This window comes from Micropterus dolomieu, linkage group LG09 (genome assembly GCF_021292245.1).
Source record: "Micropterus dolomieu isolate WLL.071019.BEF.003 ecotype Adirondacks linkage group LG09, ASM2129224v1, whole genome shotgun sequence".
In the NCBI taxonomy this organism is placed as follows: Eukaryota; Metazoa; Chordata; class Actinopteri; order Centrarchiformes; family Centrarchidae; genus Micropterus; species Micropterus dolomieu.
Genome location: NC_060158.1, coordinates 6,336,288 through 6,359,945, shown reverse-complemented (window position 1 = coordinate 6,359,945; position 23,658 = coordinate 6,336,288). Strand labels below are relative to the sequence as shown.

The 23,658-nt window shown below is 38.7% G+C and overlaps 1 protein-coding gene across 3 annotated transcripts in view; it reads right to left on the bottom strand.

Annotated features, from left to right (window-relative positions):
- Window positions 1-23,658, bottom strand: part of pvrl2l (PVR cell adhesion molecule related 2 like) — a 291,646-nt gene that overhangs the window by 158,473 nt on the left and 109,515 nt on the right. For all 3 annotated transcript variants that reach the window (XM_046059707.1, XM_046059708.1, XM_046059709.1), the window contains exons 2-3: window positions 8,846-8,958; window positions 5,132-5,375 (exon numbers count right to left, since the gene is read on the bottom strand). In XM_046059707.1, the coding sequence (XP_045915663.1) occupies window positions 5,132-5,375; window positions 8,846-8,958 (357 nt within the window). The remainder of the gene's footprint in view (window positions 1-5,131; window positions 5,376-8,845; window positions 8,959-23,658) is intronic.

The window sequence follows — 23,658 nt, the reverse complement described above, 5'->3', positions numbered from 1 at the left end:
GGGTTATAATGTTTTACTAAGGAACCCCTGGACACCAGATGTCGAAGAAGAGGAGAGCATTAATTTTTTCCTTTGTTCAGCAGGTGGCTCACTGGCAAGAATATATATAAAACAGACGTTTTAGTCATACAAACGTTTTTAAGATGCAGAGCTGCCCCATAGGTAGAAAAAGTCTCATTAGCTGAGTTGAACAACAATAAAAACCTGGTATTCCCTGTTGCCAAATTGGCAGTACTTAATGTTCTCATTCATTAAGATCATGCCATCATACCTCTTTCCCTGCTATAATAAAGTATATTGTGGGACATATCAACACCTATCACCCCCATACTGAAAAAGTTTGTAATTTAGAATGATTCTTGGCATTTTTTTTATATATATACACACACCATCAAATGGTGGTTCATGTACATAATAATTACATTTGTACTGTATACTTAAGTGAAACAATATTGTGATTTTTCTAGATGGAGCTTAATACGTCCTTGAAAAAATAATTAGAATATGGTGCGTATTCAGGACATGGTTTGTGGCTAAACTGCATTTGAAAGAAGAGGCCACATTGCTATTCTTCATTTTATTGTCTGCTTGTTGCCTTTTCATTGGGCTTCATTAAAGTTACTTTGCCAGAAAAAATAAATAAATTGGCTCCACCCATTAGGGTCAACTCCACCCTAATAAAAATGTTTGCAGATGCTGCACTCCAAATTACTCACTCTCATTCTGTGGACTCCAGCCAGTGACCCTCCAGTCTGTAGTCCACTCCTCTAACCTCTGGAATCTCACTGTCTCCCTCTTCAAATTCAAAACATTGAGAACTATTTATTTTTGTTTTTTTAACTCTGAGGGTTTAAAACACTTATAACAGGCTCCTGATCCACCAGACTCTCCCTCACCTGCAATTGTATTTCTGTCCTGCTGGCTACACTATCTCCAATAAGTTGCAGTATAATTGGCGACCATTCATTTTCAGTGGTCCCCATCTAAGATTATATGGTATCATTCACTGCCAAGTGAGTGATTCACACCCCAATAAGTGGTAATAAGATTGGCTGGCGGTGGTGCTGTATCCAATAAGTTATAATACAATTGGCTGTCAGGATTATATATTCATACTTGAATAAGTTGTGATATGATTTGGGTGCTGGTGATTCTATATCCAATAAGATGTAATATGATTGGCTGCTAGCAGTTGTGGATTCAATAAGCTTTAATGTGATAGGCTCATATGGATTCTATATCCAATAAGGTAAAATATGACTGTCTTCCAATGACTTTGAGACACTTGGTTCGCCAGTATCTGTCGCGGAGAGCTTGGAATTGGTGTAACTCCAGACAAAAGGCGACTCAGTGAGCTTTCCAGCAGGTATTTCCCAGTCTCCCTTTGCTTTGTGCCAGGAGCAGCAGTTTAGGAGGCTTAGCTCCCATTCATCTGCAAGGGCGCCAAAATATCTCACCGTGTTTTCTCTACAATACAGCCAAGTTCTGCATCTCCTGTGTGCTCTGTTCTATGTGAGGGAAGCTTCCACAGTGCATTTTTTATTGTTGTGTGAAGGTTTACTTATGTGGAAAACATTACTGGCCCAGCTGGGGGAGCACAAAAGGAATTGTAAAACACGTTTTTTCATTAAGCACACTGGCTGCAACAACTGGGATAGCAGAGCCGCGATTTCTGTAACAACCTCACCCCCTTCCAAGGTGCTCGGAGAAGGGAAAAAGTCAGAAGAGGTTAAAACTCCAGCAACACATAAAGAACAACATACTGTATTTCGGCTTGTGGCCTTCATCAGTCATGGATGACCATGATGAAGATCCAATTCCTTACAAGTGTTGGTGCAGTTTTCACCTCTTAAATTATTGAGGTACTGTAATTAATTTTAATTATTGCCTGCTTACAGTGTCTCCAGAGTGACTTAAAGGATTGTCTATGTGTAGTAGTTTAGTGTAGCAGATAAGGAATCCCCAAACCCTCATTTGAGGCAGCAACTACACAGTGTCACTCACCACACTTCAGAAATGCAGCTTTCTTTCATTTATTCCTTTGAGTGAACTGGGATCAGATAAATAAAATATTATGCAATTGCACCCAATTTGTACAGGAAAAAGGAAAAAAGGTCTCAAATGTCTCCCAAATCTCATCCTGCCAAACAAAACTCATATGAAAAAAAAAAGGAAAAAGCACCAGGCGGACTGCATTAAACTGCACAGAATGTGATTTCAGTAAATACAGTGTTTTAGTTCAAAGTGCATCCTCTTAGATCGTCCCTTGAGCCTGCCATTATCATAGGAGCTCTGAGTGTATGAGCTCTTTATTGTACTGATGCTACAGGCCATATACTGTAAGCACAGTAAGGGAACTATCGTTATTTGCATTCAAGCATGAAGCCGCCTGTGTGCTGTTAACTGCGAGAGACACACCATGCATCTGATTCATTTGTAAGCGGAGTGCAAACAGGAGGACATGTGGGTGGATGAATAACACAAGCTGTCTCTGATTATAAACAGGATACGTCAGCTGCTAACAGTAACAAAACATCCACTCAGTTTCAAAAATCAAAACAGTGAGGCAACTTTAAGCAGTTATCCAGATTTCACATTGTGGGTTGTATTTTCTAAATGGTTCAGCCTGTTGGTAATTGGGAATTAAACTGTGCAGAGAAAAAAAGTTAGCAGGTGTATAGTGTCTAACCACATTCTGATTATCCCCCTCCCCCACACACACACATTGTTTGAGCTTTGTTTATTATGTCCCCACACTTTCAACACAGGACAAATATCTGTATATGTATGGTAGAGGAGGGTGTCAGTGTTCCAGTAATTTAAGAACCATTTTGACAAGAAGAATCCATACACTAATTATTTTTCACTTTCGTTAACATTGCAATATAGGCAAATTGTATAACAAAACAAGCTGAATTTGTCGCTCATGTTTGTTACTGTTTTAATTACAGTGAATGGTGTGCGGTGACAACATATCCAACCAAACATGGCGGCTACCTCAAATATCACTGGAGAAACAAATGAAGCAGGTATGTATAAAAGAAAAAAACAATCAATCAGAATGTGATTTTTCCTGAATGAATCTGGAATTCCAGATTTTCCAACCTCTGCATAGTACATAATAAATGCACAGGTGAGAGGATGAGGCTTCAGTTGGGCACAACCCCATTTTGACATACTGTAATTCTAATAGACATAAAGTATATAGTGGTTGCCCTGGCAGATTTGCAGTCTATTATTGAAGATTGGACAATTGACCTTGGTAGAGGTCAGTACTAAAACAGGAGTTAGCAATGGGCTACAAATTGAGGCACATTTTGCTTATATTTCTTTTAGATTATGGAAAATTTGAATGATTGCTGAATTAGTTATTAGCTGTTCCTGTTCGCAATGTACCCATGGATGTGAAGACAGATGTCAGTGGATTACTTTGATACTTGGGAAATTTTCAGGTTCTCAGGCAATCATTTCCCTATGATTTCTGAATGGATTGCTGGACGTCAAACATAATAATCAGAAAGTGTAAGTTAGATGAATATAAAAATATATACATTATGTGTACATCTGTGTGTTGTGACGGCATTATGAATGCATGAAGGAGTGTGATCTTTGATGTAAACTGGTTTTAAAGCACCCTAACTGCCACCATGAGCTGTGTATCAAATCACCAGGCCAGAGTACAGTAACTTACTTCGTTGTTTTCAGGATATTGCATTGCACCTGTCTCTGTCACCTCACACATGGTCTTTGCCTCAAGTCTCTCCCTCTGCATCCCCCCTTCAAATCTCCTGCACCCCCTTGGGGAGGCCACCTCATAGTTTGATACATCCTGATACAATTCCTGCAAGTGTGATAGAATAATAGAAATCATAATAGAAGTATGAAGCAGGATTCCTGAGAGGGAAATGTCAAATGATTGTATGCAACTGCTACTGTGTACATTTACATGCACAAGAATTGTCTATGGCCAGATTATGCTAATCGTCTTTGACTGATTATCACAATAAGGGTCCTTATAAAGTAATTAATCCGGTCATATAATCAAAACAAACCTAACTCTAATCTAATTTAAATGTTTAAGTGTTCAAATATGTCAAAAGGTTCAAGAGGTTGACCAATATGATGCAATTGTGTAAAAACATTACTGCATAATGGCTATTATTGTCATTGTGGCAAAAGTCAACATCTGCAGAGCATCTATTAAATTACTTTTATTCTGAACCACTCACCAGGATAATACAATGTACAATACAATGTTGTTTGAGCAAGTCAACAAAAGCAACAAGTAAAAAATTACATAACAGCAAAAGGGATGCTAACCTGTCACCTCTGGGTGTCACTGTGCCGAAACACGTCGTGATCAAGTGACCCAGATACTGTTTGAAAATAAATTACTACAAGCCATTTAAGTGAGCCTAATCTGCTTTTTGCACATATACATCCATTTTCTAAATGCGATTCAACATGGAAGTTGCATCAACAACCATAATCACTTGTTGAAAATCCAGGTTTTTCTTTTAATATAATAATAATTATAGTCATTTACTGAAACAAAGTAAAACTCAATAGTGAAACGAGCTTAAAAATATGTTGGCTGAACCTGAGAGGGGTCTGGAACAAAGACTTCCAGTTTGCAGACTGCCTGCTGATCAAATCACTTCAACACATTTGTCTAAATGAAAAGTGTATCTATAATATAAAGTGTGATGCTTTACATATAGTGCCAATTCTGATTTAGAATCTTTCTCCCCCATCTTCTTGTTTTTCATTCTGCATCTAAACAGGACATACCCTGAGAATACTCATCAAATGCATTAAATTGCTTCTTCTTAAGCTTTGGGTCCAATGGGAACCTCTTTTATAGAAAGCAGCGATAAGCAGATGGCTGGGGAGCTGCTTGTCAAGACTGACGTAGCAGAACAGCTTTCGAAAGCCTGTTTGAAGCATGGTCCTCTTTTGCAGAAAAGTGAAAATACTTGTTGACCTTTTGGTGTTCTAGCCCTTTATGGTCCTTTTTTGATAAAAACCTGAAAAGCTAAATGCTATGTCTGAAATATACAGCAGCTTGTTGTTTCTGTTAGAGAAACAAGGTCTATGTAATCTTACATAGACACATTACATCTCTACTCACCAAGCATGATGAGTGCGGTTGTCCCTTGTTCGTTTCCAGAAGGGTAAGTGGCGTACTCGCAAGTATAACGGCCGGCATCAGACATTCTTAGGTTAGAAATCCTAATGGACGGGTTCTCCAGACTGTTGTGGAGGAAGACAACTCGGTCCTTGAAGGACAAGTTGGGAAAACTCTGTCCATAGATAGGGTGGTAGACAGCAATGTTGTCCCTTTGACCATCAATAGGTTCCCATATCCAAGACACCTGGTAAGAACAGAGTTTGTGAAAGCTAGTGGTTATTGTTTACAAAAAAAAACAATGGGAGTGCAATTTCTTAATACAATAAAAAAAAAAATCAGGGATCCAGGTGTGCAGGAATCTGACTTTGAATTCAAAAGCATGACTAATTGTTCACAAATGATCGTCAAATGCAGACGCTGTGGGTCTCCCTTATTCAAAACTGAGACAACTGTGTCCTCCCCTCCAACAACCATAAAGCTTGGAGAGGAATCTTGAACAGGAAATATGATGTTGACATTGATTCAGTTACACTGTCGGCTATAACATGAGCCCTGTTATTCAGCCTGTATTTGTCTTCATTTTGGCAAATTGGCAGGGTTAAAAGTAGGGCTGGGCACGTTAAAGCGTTATTATCACGTTAACACATTAATCAGTTAACGTCGACAATTATTTTATCTCACGTTAACGCAGTTTTTATTATTATTTTTTTGAAAGTCCATTGCTCACTGGCTCTGAATACACATACATTCAAACCATGGGTCACAGGAGGGGTGGGATGTTGATCAGCCAGCAAATCATCCACCCAAACAAGAAGTGGAGGGAGGCTTCGGCAGACTACGCTGGATGCAGCATGTGGGAGAAGTAGATAAAAACAAAAGCAAGACAAGCGATCAAATGCCATAGCGAAGTGGAGAGCTACGCACTGCATGCTGATTAGTATTGGGGAAAATGTCGGTCTTAGGAACATTCTAAAATCACAACATAGTCGCTTGGCCCCGCGGGGTCGCTCTTTGCTCCGGTGATCAGACAGGGAGACAAGCGCTCCGCGAGTGAACGGCAGGTGCTCTATGGAGAGTAACCATGGCAACGGCTTCTGTGCGCTACACAGCTGTAGCCTATTTAACTTAAGTTAAAATTATAGGCTACATAACTTTGTCTAGTTTTACGGGGATGCTCTGCCATGCGAATCCCCTCCTGTTGATGTCCTTTTTAGTAATAGATTCTGGAAACTCACAAACGGCGAGGATCAGTCTCTCTTCCAATTATTTGGGCTCCACCTTGCGTACAAAAAGTTCAAAGCTCGATCGATATCCAGAACTAGTTGAAAGTGTGCCGAATTAGCTACTAGTGGTTCTTTTTTGCAGTGTACAGACAACTGCCTCTGATCACTTTGATGCTGAAGAAAACATAAGGGGATTATTTTTCTGTGATTCATAAGCACATTGATGGACATTTATTTGCAATGGACTTTGGAGATAATGAAATGTATGGGGTTGATTGTTCTTATGTAGTTTGTATGATGGTCTCTAAGGGTTTTAAAGCATGTTTATTGCCTCCACAAGATGTGTCATAGCCAGTGCTGCAGGTCCGACTGATGACCGTGTTGGTAAGTCGGCAGAAATCAGGAGCTAAACTACAATAACTAACTTTCCATTGTTTTCAGAACACCAGCATGCTCCTGTCCCTTTCATCTCATATTTAAAAAACAGATCGTTTAATAATGCAAAAAAGTCATGTTTACAGAAATAGATTGCAGCAGCAGTATATGCATATACATACAGTGCATACACCATCATTTCTGACATTTATCTGAACAAATATTGGTATTTGTGCTCTTCTATCTTCCTTCAAACCTGAAATAATTTTGCTTATAATAGCAAAATGTCAAACTCATTTAAAGCTCTCTAAATAAGAAGCCAATAATCTTTTGCAGATGATATTAAAGGTCTTAGACTTGCAAACACTGTCTCAATGATCAGCCTTTTAAAAAACATAATTTGAGAGAAATTCATCTTACAGGCGTTTTTCTTTAGATTTGTGATATATCAAAGATATTGATAACTGTTATGGCTGCATGAGACTACCACAAGAAAGAGAATACTGTGTTGTATGTTATACCAAATTGATTTTGTTCTCTTCCATTTTCAAAGTGACAGTGTTAAATACAAACTGCTGGCTAAAGTTCATCAATACACGTTTAGCCAACATCTATTACATTTATGACATCTACAGGAAAGGGAGGGAGAAGGTAGAGAGGGTTGAAGGTTGTTAAGAAGAAGATGGAATGTAACCCAAATGTCAGCACAAATTAGTGGATGAGGCTCCCTCGTTAGCTGTAGATTGTAGAGATATTGTAGAGGGCAATTTAGCAATTTCAGTTTTTATATGTGAACAAATTGCCTATTGATTCCATCCACAACTCAGAAGAGGACAGACTACACAAGGATCAAATTGAACTAGCAAACAGCTCATAGTGTTTGGATTTAGTCTACTTGGTTCTCACAGTACATCAGAACAGTTCAGGTGGTGTCAAATACGCTGTCACCTGGGGTTTGATAAAATTAATTGACTTCCAAATAATCAGAAGTTCTCATTTACTTGCCGTGTGCGCTCACCTGTCTTAACCTGTAGTTGCTCCAGAGGCACGCAACCTCTGACCAACTGTATATAGCAATTGTAAGTTGCTTTGGATTAAAGAATCAGCTTGTATGTAAAGTGAAATGAGCTGTGTGTGAAAATTGAAGATAGACAGCTCAGTGTTCAGGTCACCTAAGGTTAATCATTTGCACATGTTGACATTGTTTCTTTCCAAAACTGACAATCCCACAAGCAGTTGACTGGCCAGCTGAGAGAAGGTGAGAAAGTATGCAGGTTGAAAGCTCTTAAGCTCGCTTTTTTCATTCTGTATATGATTACTCTGTCAATTTCTGTGTGTACAAACAAGTGCAACACAATGAATGCCTTTGACTGTCTGAAAATGTGCGCAATCATCCCATTTTAAATAATACCAGTTAACCATTTCCCCTCCTGCTTCCATACTTATGCTAAGCTAAACCGAACACGTCCATGAGCTACCACACATGCATACAGTCACCAAGCCATACAGCTGGCCAGTAAAGAACTCTAATATGTAAATGAACTGCTTGTTAAGCAACAATTGTCAAGTTTCCATTAAAATGTAGCGCAGTTTTAACCAAATTTTCTGAAACTCATTTCCATCTTCCATCTACTTTTACACAAATATTATTAGTTGGTTATTGATATAAACGGTTGGTGGCACTAATTCTCCAGTTGGGTGACATTAAACTAATGCAGAGGGAGAGGGCGCAATGAGATGACTTAACTAAAAGAGAAGATCGGATGTTTTTGTCTGCTGCCATTTTTAGTCTCTTCTGTGGACATTTAAATAACATTATATTACACAATATTTCGACAGTTTCATTCTTAAGGTGTCTTAAAACTAACTTAATGACTTGTTTTCTGTTTCCAAAATATGCACATACAGAGTGTGAATAAGACCATTTAGGACTTACTTGGACCTAGTGTAGCTGTTTCTGTCATGGGAGAAAGACTGACCTTTTTGACCTTCAAATAAACCAGTCGTCTAATTATATCTCTATATATCTTAAGGTATAAGTACCTTGTCAATCTTACTTTCAGTTTTAGTGCTTCCAAAGCTACTAAAAACACAAAGCTGTGTTCCATCTTCCTACCTGTGTGAGTTTGGTTCGGCCTCCTCCATCGATGAATTGGCAGCGCAGATCAACAGACTCTGTGGGAAACGCCTCTAGCTCCTCCTCAACTCGCACTTTCTGAGTCCCGATACCTGGAGACAGCAAAAAGGAGACAAAGAGGGAGATTTTACATCATCCACAAAACCAATATTGTTTTAACTAATAAAATAACTTAACATGTTTGCATTGAAACTTAAAGAGGGACTTGAACTAAGACAGTGAAGAGAGAGAGAGAGAGAGAGAGACCACTCAGATAACAGTGGAGTAGCAGTAGTAATATTTCATAATGAATCTGGTGTTATTTAAATAAAATGGCTGTGATTGATGTTTTTTCCTCCCACTCATTTTGTTTTTGTTAGAATGATTTAAAACAAGGTTATAGAGAAACATAAGAGAAAAGAAAATAGGAAGAATTAAGAAAGAGACAAAGAAAGCAAAAAGAGACATTTAAGCTCATTCAAGAGAAAGAAAAAAAATTGAATTATGAGCCTTTGATATCAAGCCTCAGGCAGAGTCTTAGCCAACTTCTTTCAGCTAGGCGCTCCTCATTATCGTAAAGCTCGTCTACCAGGAGGCATCGCTAGGGGGCGAGCCTTTAGGAACACCACAGCAGCTTGAGTAGCGCTTCTCTAATTGTTTAAAATTCAGTGGAAGGCACCTGTAACTCTTTGCTTGAGCATTGGAAAACAGCATTGAGAGAGCAGGGCCGGTCAGCCAGGCCAGCACAGGTTCACCAAAAACAAGCCGGGAGAACTGCCCCATCCGTTAAAACTTAAACAGAGATGAAAGGATGATGGTTAGAGCCCAGCGCTGTCTCAACACTGTGCAGTACTTGCTGACCTGCAGGCTGTCTCAGAATACTGAGTTGAAATTGGACGAGTGGAATTACTTTTCTTAACATTCGTCTCTTATTCTGTGATCATCTGACTCAACTGTTGCAAGACTTCTTTTGAACCTATACTTTCAAGTTTTACCTCTTTGTAAAATAAATGTCACTGTGTGGCTGTGACACCCTATTTTTCCCCCCCAAACAAAAATCAGTGTTGCTACCAATTCTGTGTGTGAATGTCTCTACATTCAAATACACTCCACAGGAGAGCCAGGCTACCACTAAATTTCAGATGGATTTGACAAATAAAACTGATGTAGCAGAAAGTGCATTGGAGGCTTTCTACTGAAATACTGACTAGTTTGCAATTTAGAGCAGCAGGAAATCCTGAGCAGGACAAATTCTGCCAAACAACAGCATTACAAAAGCACACCTAGATCCTGACTGGTTTTGAAGTGCATGTTAGCCATGTCTTGTTGTGCACCACCTTGTGAAAAATGTGTTCATTAAAAGCACGTCAGCGGCTGACATGAATTGTCCCTGCCTCTCAGCCACGGCTTTTTATTTGGATTAGTTGTCAACAAGCAGCTCTCAACCAGTGAGACAAATCATTGCAATTGTGCCTTGTAAAAAATTATATATACTAAGCCAACAAAATACATTTGCTGTATTCAATTTCTTGAAATTAAAGAACTTTAATGAACTTGTAATCCTTGTAATCATGAGACAGAGAAAAAGAGAAAATGACTCAAACCGAACAAGAAAGAAAAACAAAAAGAGGAAAGAGCAGAGAGAGCTAAACAGGGAATTTGTAATCCTTTATTAATGCATTCTAGTCCAAGGGCAGCAACACAATATGTTTGGCAGCTTCCATATACAGTCATATGAGGTTTCAAGTGGCATTTTGAAAATCTTCAATTGTTCATGCATTGGAATCAAGTCATTTTGCCACAATGAGCCTCATCGCAACCTCTGGATGCTCATTTTAGTCACTGATGCTTTGCTTTTATTTTCTCAATCCAAGCCCTGCTCTTTAAACTGCTCTCTGCCTGGCACCCATGCAGTGATCCAGACCCCTTCCATGAACCCCCTGCTGACCCCGGTACAAATCCTACCAAGGTCTTTTCTTCTCCACCTCCCCGTCGGCCTCTGCCCTCTTAGCCAGACTCTGCGGCTATAAAGATAAAATTCTTGCGGGGAGCAGGCCTCCTACTCTCTCCACAAGAAAAGGGGATAAGCACTCGCTAACTGCTAGCTAGCCCCGGGTGGTTCAACTGAAAAAGCCTCTTAGTGTGCGAGGGATTGATTAGGACAATATGTTACATGCCACAGCATGGAGGTGAATGGGCTGGCTGGGGTTTAGCCTACAAATCAGCTCAAACGCATTCACACTAACAAGTGTGTGTGTGTGTGTGTGTGTGTGTGTGTGTGTGTGTGTGTGTGTGTGTGTGTGTGTGTGTGTGTGTGTGTGTGCCGTAAAGACTGTTGGGTTGTTTTGGATTTACAGCATACATACATCCACACGTCGCCTCATGTGAGCAGAACTGTAAATGCATTTATGCTTAACGGGGGGGTCGGGGTGTACGCTCATGTGTGATTGCTGTACATCTGAGTGTGTGTGCATAAATCAGAGCATCTCGATGTAATGTGTGTGCATATGAGACAAACTCATTGAACCACAGTCTCTACCCCGAGGGAGACAATGGGCTGTCAAACCAGTTATCCATTCCCACTGTAAGAAAGAAGCACATACACATACATACACAGACATGCAAAACACATAAATGGGGACTACGGTTGTCAGATGAGTTTTTCCACGGCCTGAATCAACAAGAATAGCAGCAATGAGCCAAGAGTTCATCTCCGTTATTTGCATCTCCTTCCATCACATTCTTCTTCTCTCTTTTTTCTTCTCTCGTGCACAAACAAAGATTCATTTCCCCTAATTAAACACATCAACACACAACTATTCATGCTGCATTGCAAAAGCACACCCACCAGACAGTCTCACCAAAGCCATGAATCACATGAACCTTTGGGTTATTCATAGTGGTCAATGAAATCTCGTCTGTGACGCAGGGGAAAATAATAAAAACAGAACCAGAGGGAAAAAGAGAAGAACAAGGGATGATGGAGAAAGAAAAATGAGGTAGTTAAAGACTAAAAGAGCTAAATACTAAAAGAAAAGTCAGAATGAGCGTAAAATGAAACGAGAAAAAAGAAGATGGAAGAATATGTATAGGGAAGGATAAATGCAACAGAATAAAAGAGTTACACAGAGAAGAAGTTTTAAAAAAGTAAAGTGACTGAAGGTGATGGAGCTGCAGGGGGAGACTGGAGGAGGGAATACAGAAGAATGACTAAAATCCAGAGAAAATGGAGAAGAATAAAAGAAGCCCACATAGAATGGGAAGTTTAAAAATGGCCAAAAAGAGATATAAGGGAAAAAAAGTAAAACACTGACAGAGTGAAAGGAAGGAAGCAAAGAGCATGAGGATCACATCAGAAATGATTCATTTCCTCAAAGCCTGACTCCAAAAAGCCCCATGGAGACAGAGCTGGTTACGAGAGACGAGATGAGCAAAAGGATGAGGATGAAGAAAGTTTCTCTTTTTATAGTTCTTACAGACCTACAAGACCACCTTTCTTGCAAAAATGTTGCCACTTGTGGATGTTTTGCTGGTTGTTTTTTAGGGTCAAGTATCTCAGTACTCACATATATGCATTTTAAACTTCATCTGACAACTATAGATAATCATATTTATGTCTGGAGAACATAATCTGGAATGTATGCTTTACTTTTAGTATGGAGTTTGCTAGTTATCCATCTAAAGTTATTTAGGTGTGAAGTAGGGGTGTGCCAAAAAAAATCAATACAGCAATATATCTTTATACATTCTTCCACGATACTGTATTGATATTTCAGGCCATAATATTGATAATGTTACGTTTAGCTCAATGCTAAAATATAATGGGAATCCCCATTAATGTTAGCATGGACATTGTCATTGCGATCGCGAAAATATAATCTTAACATAAAATACACATTTTGCTTCACATGCTGAACATCCTGAGTGACATACTGTGCTCTGTGTGAAATACCAAAGAGCTGATAACTTCAGTGTCTTGAACAGTGTCAATGTCACTGAACAGTTATCACTATAATGTGATGAACATTTTAGACTTAGGTGGTACACAGAAATTCGTATTTTCAGCAAAAAATTCAGTGAATTTGCATTTTTATGTGTCTTTTATAAAGAAATGTTTTTATAATAATTTTTCATAGTTCTGTAGTTTAAATTTACAGACTGAAAAAAGTGTGCTGCAGAACTATCAATTATCGCAGAATTGCTTTATTGTGATATTATCGTTATCGTGAGCCATGTATCGTGTGGAACACTGCAATTCCCACCCCTAGTGTGAAGGCATGCATATGCTGGCAAACTACCATGACTTTACCCCACAATAGCTAAAGTTAGCATCTAGAGGCTACTTAAGCAAAACACCAGCACCTAATGAGGCCTTTAACATAAACACCGCCTTAGGGAATTAATGTGTGGTGTTTGAAAGAAGTGCGCATTTTGGAGGCAGAGATGATCTAATGAAAAGTGATTCATTATGGGAGACCTAGCAGAGGTCAACCCATAGAGACTAAACGTCTGCATTATTTTTTTTATTTATTTGTGAGTCCCCCAACATATTGAAGTATCTCTGTAAAGTTCGTTTTTAACAATTTATACTGCAATTTCCAAATCGGTTTAATGTTCCCGCGCAATAAAAACTTGTTCCCTTTCATTCTGCAAGTGGGGGACACTGTTCAACAAATGTTTCAGTAATCAAGGCAGCTCTGAAATTAAAGAGATAAATGGGAGAAGATTAAAAAGAGCAGCTTATTATGCTTAAGATTAGGCAAATTGAATTAACTAAGAAAAATAGATGGTGAAAGTACAGAATGTTTACACTTTAAATGGAATTGTAATAATTTAATTTTGATTTTTGCTTCTTTTATTTTTTCATCCACATATTTCAATATTCAAAATAAATTCAGATATAAAGATTTATTTGTCTTTTTGTCATTAATGTCTTTCTTTCCTTTATGCAGATACAGAAGGCACATAAAATGCAGTTCTTTCTTCTTTTAAGAAACTATGGAACTACAACTAAAGTTCATTTATGAGACAATATTAATACCTATATTCCAGTTGTGTATTTTTCCCAACTTTACTGAAGCACACACTTTCTTGATTGTTACCCTTATCATTTCAGACCCTTCCATTATTTGCTCACAACCCCAATGATCATGCAATCTGCAGTTTATTCTACTGTTGTACTCAGTGGAAGTCACTGTGGATTGGAGCATCAGCTAAACGTAAATGGAAAGTCAAGATGGGACGCGGTTAAATAAATGGCCACACTCTGCTTCCCTTCCAATGCACCGGAGACATGAATCACAGTTAATTGACATTTAGAGGCTTGTGGCATTTGCCTGTTTATGCAGAGCTTTCACCATGTAGACAGGCATGCAGTGAAAGCGTGAGGAATATGCTGATGGGGTGCACACTCATCCCCATTAACATCCAAATCACATACTTATAGAGGCCAGTGAACCACAGCTGTTTTGTTTTGGGTTTGTTTGTCTGCCTGTCATGATGTCAGTTATGTCAGCTTTTATCTGGGTGATTGCCAACAGCTGTCAAACGTTAAAATAGAAAGAATTAACACATTTGAAAAGCTGGAGGTGCTGCATGGATTTTTATTTTAACATAAAATTGGCTTCATCATACACTGCTGGTGATATATCTTTTCAGTATATTATTATTTCTGATACCGTTAATTATTGTGCAGAAATGAGTCCAGATGAAGATCAGATGATAGGTAGCCTCTGTGTCATGGCAGTGTTATTATTAGTGTTTGTGTTTGTCAGTGGTAAAGTGCTCAATTGGATACATTTCTTGTTGAATAAGATAACAGGTGTTGGAGAGGTTAATTACATCCAATTGCATGTGATGAGGTAACCCATTAATGACAAACATTTTCCATAAAAGTAATATTTTTATTTTGACACAAGATGTCTTGTGTGTCTCTCATAATTAATGCTTGGTCACTCATCACACTTGTATCTGAAGTCTTTTCAATAGAAACAAGTGCTGATGGCGTGACAGCTCCTTTAGAATTATGGATCTTTTATACTTTGACACAGGGAATTACAGCTTGTTTCATTGTGACCAAACCAAGCACACAGAGTACTGACCAGACCTGACTGACCTACACAGGCAGGCACATGTAGGCATGAATGCATATTATACTTTAAATGTTGTAATGCTAACAAAAACTGTGGGATACCTCTCCATTTCACTTCTTCATATTATGTTCGCAAAAGATCTGTCCACCATTGAACAGTTGAGAATTTAAAGTAATACATTAAAAACTGGCAGTGTGATCGGCCGCTTTGGTGCACCTACTATAGACTTTAGATATAACTAAATATTCACACTCTATAGCCCTGAAATAGAAAATACTGATCTTAAATGACTCATCTATATACAGACAAAATTGGCCATTTAAGATCTATTCATTTCTGTTTTCACCCAGGAATGAAGAAACTTATGTCTTAGCAGAACCTGCAGGTACACAGGGTTAACTTTGTGATAACATCATTTAATAATTCCACTGTGCTCCAGCTTTTGTCGCTCAAGTATAAACGCAGTTTGGGGTGAAACATACCATCTTTTGTCGAGAGACAGGTGTCGAGGGTATAAGGCAATCAAGAATAAATTACGCTTAAGGCCACTAATATAACTGTGCTGTTAACAAGGGATAGAAGAGGTGTGAAAGATTCATGCAGTGAAAATTACAATCAGTTATTTGGTACTGTGTAGCTTGTGGCACCGTTGTAAGTTTATGTGAAGAATTTCAATCTGACGACAAATACATTTTCACATGAAGTAGCCGTAGAAGGAGGATGGATGGTAAGACATCAGTGACAGATACCAGTCCAAATAACTCTGAGACATCAGAGATTAATGTTACTTCCAGGATCCTGTGTAGGCAGTCGTGAGATAGGTTGTCCCTAGACATCTTGTTGCTAAAGCTTAAACCGGCAATACATTATTATTTCACTTGAGGGCAGAAGAAACAAGCCTTGAACACAAAACTGACATTGATACAGAAAACTTGTTGGCGAAGAGTTGCCTATTTTCACAATCAGCAGATACGGAGAAACATTAGCATTTATTTGGTGCAAGTCCAATGTTTACTCTCCTTTTATCTCCACCAATTCCTTGGAAAAATATCTGTCTCTTTAGATGTTAAATGTTCCACAATATCCACCAGCTAGTTGCTAGTTTTGCCTGTCCGATAGTGTAAACTTGCTTAGAACTGTCTGCTGAGGCCGTAAACGAGGCTGATGACAGTGAAACTGAACCAAAACTGTAAAGTTGCAGGCTGTAAAACCAAAATAATGAACTAGAAGACCATAAAATCATTCATCACTATCAACACCACCCTCCACACAAGTAGCGTAACCCCTTGTTTATGTAAAAATATTGATTTTACTTTCTAGGGGGAGCCTTTTCCTACAAAAAAGCTGTTAAGCAATTAATCAAATTATTATTCCAAATGTTTAATACTTGGAGTTGTGAGTAAATCATGATATCAATCACCGTGGGCCTTGATATATTTCACACGCAGCCCTAACATTAAGCAGGTCAACAACCATTAAAATCTAACACTCATGACATTCACACATGAAGAACCCCTGATATAATTCTTCAGATGTGACGTGGAAGAGAATGGAAGAGGCAGAGGTGGGCTGGCGTTGAGTGACTGTCTCATCCACAACACACTGGGGAGCTGAATTACCGGTAATTGGCATTTGACAACTCATAATCATGGCATTTTGTGTTGGCTTTTTAGTAACAGGACACTGATCAACAATGTGGTGGAGGGAAAGGAAAGAGGAGATTAGTTGTCACAAGGACAGCATTGGTTTCACACACACACATTTACCGTTAGCTGGCAGTCAATAGGTCCTGATGTGTGTGTGTGTGTGTGTGTCTGTGTGTGAGGGAGGATTTATTACCACAAAGATGCTAATACAGCTGAAATTAATTCCAAAATGAGATATGCACGGTTTGAAAAATTCAACAGAGGTTGATGAAAAGCAGAGCATTCTGAATCATTCTCTTCACATATTGGCTCTCAATTCATCAATGTCCATATAATTTTGGCACGAAATTTAAGCTAATGATATTAGTATTTGAAGGATAGTAGATGATTCCTTAGTGGTGGCTGCTCTATTATATTAAGGGATTTATAATGAGCAGAAAATGACTGTGGTTTTATTCAACTGAAGGAGCCTCAATAAGTTGTGACCAAGGTTGGCATTGATGTTTGTTCTGTACTGAAACATTCACATTCTGAATAAGAAATGGTTATAAAATCACTGTCAAATGAAAGCAAAACTAGTTTCTAATCATTAGTTTGTCTTTTCTTTTGAATATTTCAGACTCAGCTATATATTGTGCTAAATAACACTTAACACTTCAAGTAAAATAGGTGTGTTTAATGGTTGAAAACAATATCCTACCTAACTACAATGTGGATTCTTTGCATTGAGTGCAGAAAAAAAACATTACTGCAGGACTTGTTGTCTTGCCACACATCAGTGACCCTGAATTAACTCTAATTGGTACTGAAAGCTTGTGGTCTTTGCCTGATTAGATGTGGCTCTTGTAGCATATGTGATGAAAGTGCATGGTGTCATTTGGAGCAATTTAAATGGAAAAAGTTTGTCACAGCTGGAAGCATCCGCAACAATGTCTGCAAATATGTAACTATGGCTTTGTTGATAGATGCTCTGTAATTAGCTCCCCGATGTGACTTTAAACTGCTGCCTTCTATCCGTTGCCCCTGACTTTTACAAGTAGAAAGAGATTTTAGAATGTAACAGTGAAAAGAGAAAACAGACCGCCAGGCATGTCCCATGTGATAAAGCATGATATTTTTAAAAAGTGACCTTTTGACTTTCTTTGCAAGGTAAGATACTTAAAATAAGGGGGTACAGTGTTTCTGACTTTGTAAAAACACAAATTAACTCGCATCATGCTTCAAGTCGTCTTTGGTCACAATAAAATATTAAAGCTGCAAGCAGCGTTGGGCGGGCCCTCGCAGCACATCGAGCACATCGAGGTGTGAGGTGGCCGCGTTGCAGATTCTGGAGCTCTGCCGGTGTGGCTGTGAATTTGCCACGTGCTTTTTACGCTGCACAAAAGTGTTAATCATCATTTCCTGCGTCCCCTTTGTGGCACTGCACAGCACATGGCGCTATGACTATAACTGAATATTGGCACGTAGATGTGTTCGTGGGTGGGACAGTTATCAAGTACGTAAAGTTTGGTGCAGATGTCAGCATGTACACTGAAGTTACAACAACGTCCTCTTTCATGGCGAATCATCGATCACGGCTTCATCAATGTGTTAAGGGTTTTCTGGGATAGTTTTGAAGTTGATACGTCCAACCCACTAGGAGTAGTACATTACAGCGTAAAATGTGTCATTTCCTGTTGCCAGCAGGTGGCGCTATGACTTTTAGGGAATATTGGTATGTGGATGTGTTGCAGGACTATTGTTACACTTATCAATTTGGTGCAGATGTGATTATGTGTACTGAAGTTATAACAACTTCCTGCTTCATGGCAAATCACCAATTTTCGATGACACGCAACAGGCAAACTGGTTGAGTTGTAATAACCGTTTGAATAACTTAATAGTCAATGGGTTTAGAGTGCACAGCGAAATTTTTAAGTTTATCCAACTAAATCCCTAAGAGGACTTCGTTAAAGTACAAAGTGTGTAAATCGCTAAAAATGACCATTTAATCCAAAATGTCCGACTTCCTGTCGGGTTTAGGCAGTGGCTCCATGAGGCTTTTCTGTATGTCTGGACATGATACGCGTACCACAGAAACCACAGGTACAGCAGCATAATATCACTGATTATTTGAGTCTTCCGACACTCAGGATGAACTGACAGCAGCTCCTCTAATCATAAAAGTATATCGTCAAAGAAACACATAGCCTATAGAAATCTATTATCGCATGATCCATCAGTGGAGCTAACGTCTTGTTAAGAGGAGCCGAGCTTCCCCGTAGTTTTCACCCTGCCTAAAATTTCGACCATCAGATTCACGCAACAGGAATGCTAATTTCATGTTAATTTCAGCGCCTCGGATAAAGTGCAGCTCACCACCGCTTCAGGTGGAGCAAAGAGGGGACAGACACAGAGCTACAACTGTATCATCTTATTCTCCCGCTATTAACCGTTTGTGTGGCAGATAAACTGACTACACAGTGACAGACAACAGTGGTCAGGTATATTATGGTTTGATCAAAATTATTGTTGGGGACATTTCAGTAGTCCCCCTCTCTCTCCCTGTCTTTCTCTCTCCCTCGCACGTAAGGTTAGTTAAGCGGAGTCAAGTTCAATTTGCTGTCTTTTGTTCTTTGCTTATAAAAATCCTTCTGAGATCCGAGGCTTTTCAAAAAACATCCATTAGTGTATTTTACTTCCTGATGTGGGACAAAGCACAGCAAGGGAGCATTTAAATATGTAAATTAATTGGATATGAGTTAGTATAGCTTGAGTTTATGCAGTTTTATGGGGAAAAGAGGATTTTTTCCAGAAATCTGTAATGGTTTAATTATTTGAAATGTCAATACAGTATGTACTACTGGTGAACAATGAGGTGGCCAAAAAAGAATTTCCAATTTAAAATATTGTTTTAATTTTCAGCGACTAGAAGTAATATAGTTTTTTTTTAAATGTATGTGTGATAGACTGAGCCACAAATGAAAAAACAAGTAACTTTTAATTTTTTAAGAATAATGGGCAGCTGACAGGTCAGAAAATTGGCATGGTCACACTGTGGGTGGCTTTTCAGTGTTACCATGTTGTCAGCTGACAACCCATTAACTCCAGTTATGGTGATTTCATGATTTTCTTTTTTTCTGAATTGAATTGGGCTGCATAAGCCTCTGTGGGCAGAGAAAATGATAACGCCTGTGGGCTTATGAAACCCTTTCAAAATCCTTCTCCATTATTTCCAAAATGCACAGTGGACTATCTCACAAGAAGTCTGGGTTATTCATTTCAGAAAAGTTGGCATTTTGCAGATGCAAGGCGTTCACTCACCCGCTTGATTAGGGCATTAATACAATTCTATAATTGCAGTATGTGTGTGTGTGCGTGTATGTGTGTGTGTGCGCGTGCGTGTGTATGAGCGAGTGTCTTACAATGAGCGTGAGAGCTGTCTCACAAGTAATTGGTATTTGACATTCAATTACTACTGCTGTGTAGTGATCTTTAATCAAGTTTTTATTGTCCTTTTGATGATAGATGAAGCAGGAATTTTCCATTCACACCAGCACTTTTGCACCATGAAGAGGCTGACAAGGTTCATGATACTCCACACAAAAGTCATTGTTATCATAATGAATAGGTGGGAGATATGCAATTTAGTTACACTGTACAAATTGTAGGGCACCTTAGTGTAGATAGCTTTCAACTGCCATCTGCTCAGATATTTCATCCATGCATCTCTGATAAAAATTCAACTGAAAGCTAAAACATACAGCTGGCAATCCAAGTGTCAGATTGCTGCCCCTGATTTTTTGCATGTGCACAATGACTCGTGTGGCGTAAAGGAGGGTGTGTCCAAATGCACCTACTGAACAGGCCGCAACAGTTTAAACTACTGTTGCATTTCTGTGTCAAAGCGCACAGCACACTGTGTTTTCATAGGAAATGATGCACTGTTGGAGGTAGCAACTTCAGATGTAACCTCTACCACATTCGTACAAACAAATTTGTTGGCACAGAATACATTTCATCGGAGTCATGCGCAATAATGATATTTCTGTCACAGAAATATTCATATTTATACATTTACTCATTTCGGCAATGATTTTATCTAAAGCGACTTACATTTGAGGAACAACATACAAGCTTCAGTAAAGGAAGAGATCTAAAAGTGGCAATAGATCGTAAGCGCAATCAGCGCATACAACATTTTTTAAGTCCCTTTAAATCATTACTGACACTGATAAACTTGTCATAGATTTCTGAAAGCCTGACATCGTCTTTTTACTCTATCGTAACAAATTTGTTAATGAAACTTGCCCACACATAAAGCAGAACATGCAGACATATATTGCAATTTCAGGGGCGTCAGTTGTAATGTGATGTAATTTCACAAACGTGCTCCTCCTCATCAGCAGGTGGAATTCCTAAGGCTGAAACCAGCAATTTATAACATTTTTGTACATTTAAGTATTCAAGCAAACCTCACAAAAGAAAGCAGTTTAGGATAAGAATACAAAAGGGTTCTTTCTTGGTATACATTTCCTTATTTTTCACTCACTCATGGGATGTTCATCATTGGATCTATTCTAGTTCTTAGTTTCTACTCCATGAATACCATTATAGCTTTAACTAAATTATAAACGTTCACAATGAAAGTGTCTTTATCTTTTTCTCAACCTAGCATGCACAGACTATCACAAAGCCTTTTGAGGTTTAATTTGTAAGAGCTAAACCTGAATTTCAAAAGTAATTAAAACAATCGCTGCACAACAGCTGTGTATTTCAGTGCTGTGTTTTGTTTAGTAGCATGGCAAATTAAAAAAAAAAAGAAAAAGAGAGAAAATCTTAAACCAACACTGACTGCTTCCCAGTGAGGTATTGTCATGACACACCTAACATGACATATGATTACACACTTTCCGATGTCTTTTGGTCTTAAAGCCAGCAGTATACTGTAGAGGCTAGAAGAGTGAGCTCCTGGCTGAAAAATTGCTGGTTTGAGTCCAGGGGTCGTATTTCAAAAAGTAGGATTACTGAGTTGACTGAATATCTTTGATGAGTAAAACCCGGAACACCCTTCAAAGCTGGAAACTTGGTCTCAAGTAAAAGAGGAGCTGTTCTGGGTATTATATGGTGTCCAGATAACTTTGTAATCCTGCTTAGTGAGGAGGCTAGACAGCATGAAAATGTCTGAGAAAGTGAACAAGAGATGTTCCTTCTACCTTTAACAAATACTGCAGAGGTGCCCTTGAGCAAGGTATTCAACCCTTAAAGCTGCTCTGTGGCTTACTGTGGCTTTTGTTCACAGGTACTGAATATCTGTGACTGTATAAATATGGACACAGGATGGTGCTGAAAGAGGATATTTATACTCGGAAAATCTTCCCTGGATAAAGTAAAAAACAAAATATCAGCTCTGTGTGTTTGCACAAGTTTTCTTAGGGGTTCTTCCGGCATAATGCACCAAGAGACATGCCTTAGTGTATAATTTAAAAACAAAAGCCTTTCCACTGCGGGCTGCGTTTACACATTAAATAATAAGAGCACCAATAGCAATGCTGAGGTAAAGAACAGCAGGTTCGCAGGTCTCTGTTTTCAAAAGCCCACCTTTGCTGCTCGGGCTCTAAGCTTCTCCTGTACAGCATACAAACAAAAACAGATACATGCACTTTTGAAAGGCAGTGACACCCTGTATCAATAGGATGGGGGAAAAACATATTTCAGAGCAGACCAATGCAGCAACTGTACAGAGTTCACTTAAAGAAGATCGACTGTGCTCCTTTTCAGGGAGGATACAAGGTTAAAGATGGGAGAAAGTAGAATGTGACGCTGTCCACATGCTGTGCTGCATCAAATGATACTTCTCTGTCATATCTTTACAAAACAAAGGCTCCACAGCACGTGTGTCAATGACTTTTGTTCCATGCTTCCTTTCATGTGTAGGCTTTTCTGTTCATGCAACTGCCTTGTTGATCAAGGCCGCACGACTCTCCTCGAGTTCCATTGAAGAGTTTGCCTTCTCTATCTGATGTGCTTCCCCTGGTCAATACACTCGCATTCTGCTGCACAGATCAAAGGCCAGCAAGGAATTCATCAAAAGGAATTATTCAAAAAAAGAAAGAGGAGAAGGGGATCAAGATATAAGAGATGTAGCTCTGAACAAATTAGATGGTTATCCAATATTGGTAGAAAGGACAAGCAAAGGCAAAGAGGGCACAATGAGCGTAAAATTGGGAGTGAATATTCAGAAAAGGATGTGGCATAAAGTGCATCTGCATGCATTTGTTGTTGTTTGTGGAATCAAGGAATGTACAGTAGTGACACTATGGGACCGAGATGTATAGATTACACACATTACTGTATGATATCTATAGACTGGTCCAAAAACCACTGAAACAATTACAATCTTTGACCTAAAACGTCCACTGAAGTTCTCAGGAACCATAATATGTTCTATCCGTCCTAAAAAGGAAGTTTATTGGCTGATTTTACAGCAACAATAACCACTGGTTTGCGCAGACTGACATTGGAAACTAAAAGCCAAACTAAAATCATGACTGTGGATGATTATCCAGTCACAGAACACTGAGTCAATTCTGTTCTGTCCTTGTGGAACTTTTTTATTCCCAATTATCATAGAGATCGGAAACTTGGAAAGTCTGCCCAGAAAGGCATCCTTAGAGACAATTTGTTGACAACCTGTTATCAATCACACTTCTGTTCATTAACCTCACTCTGTACTATAGACTATAACACAGTTTAAATGTGACCTGTTACGCACAACATCATCTGCAAAGTCATCATACAATGCATCATTGGTTTCTAAATAAACTTCTGGAATCTTTATCCATGATTTGTCTTTGAAACTAAGGACTCAAGGGTGCAGCAACAATTTTCAGCATTTTAGTGGATAGGCTCACAGTGATGGAAGGTTTTTAACTGACTATTGATTAGTGCTGCTACTAATAATTACTTTTTTGATTGATCAATCAATTATTTAGGCCAGTGGTTCTCAACCTCAATTCGATTGAAATAAAAGAAATGATTCAGGTCATTAAGATAGCGTCAACAAATATATATATATATATATATATATATATAT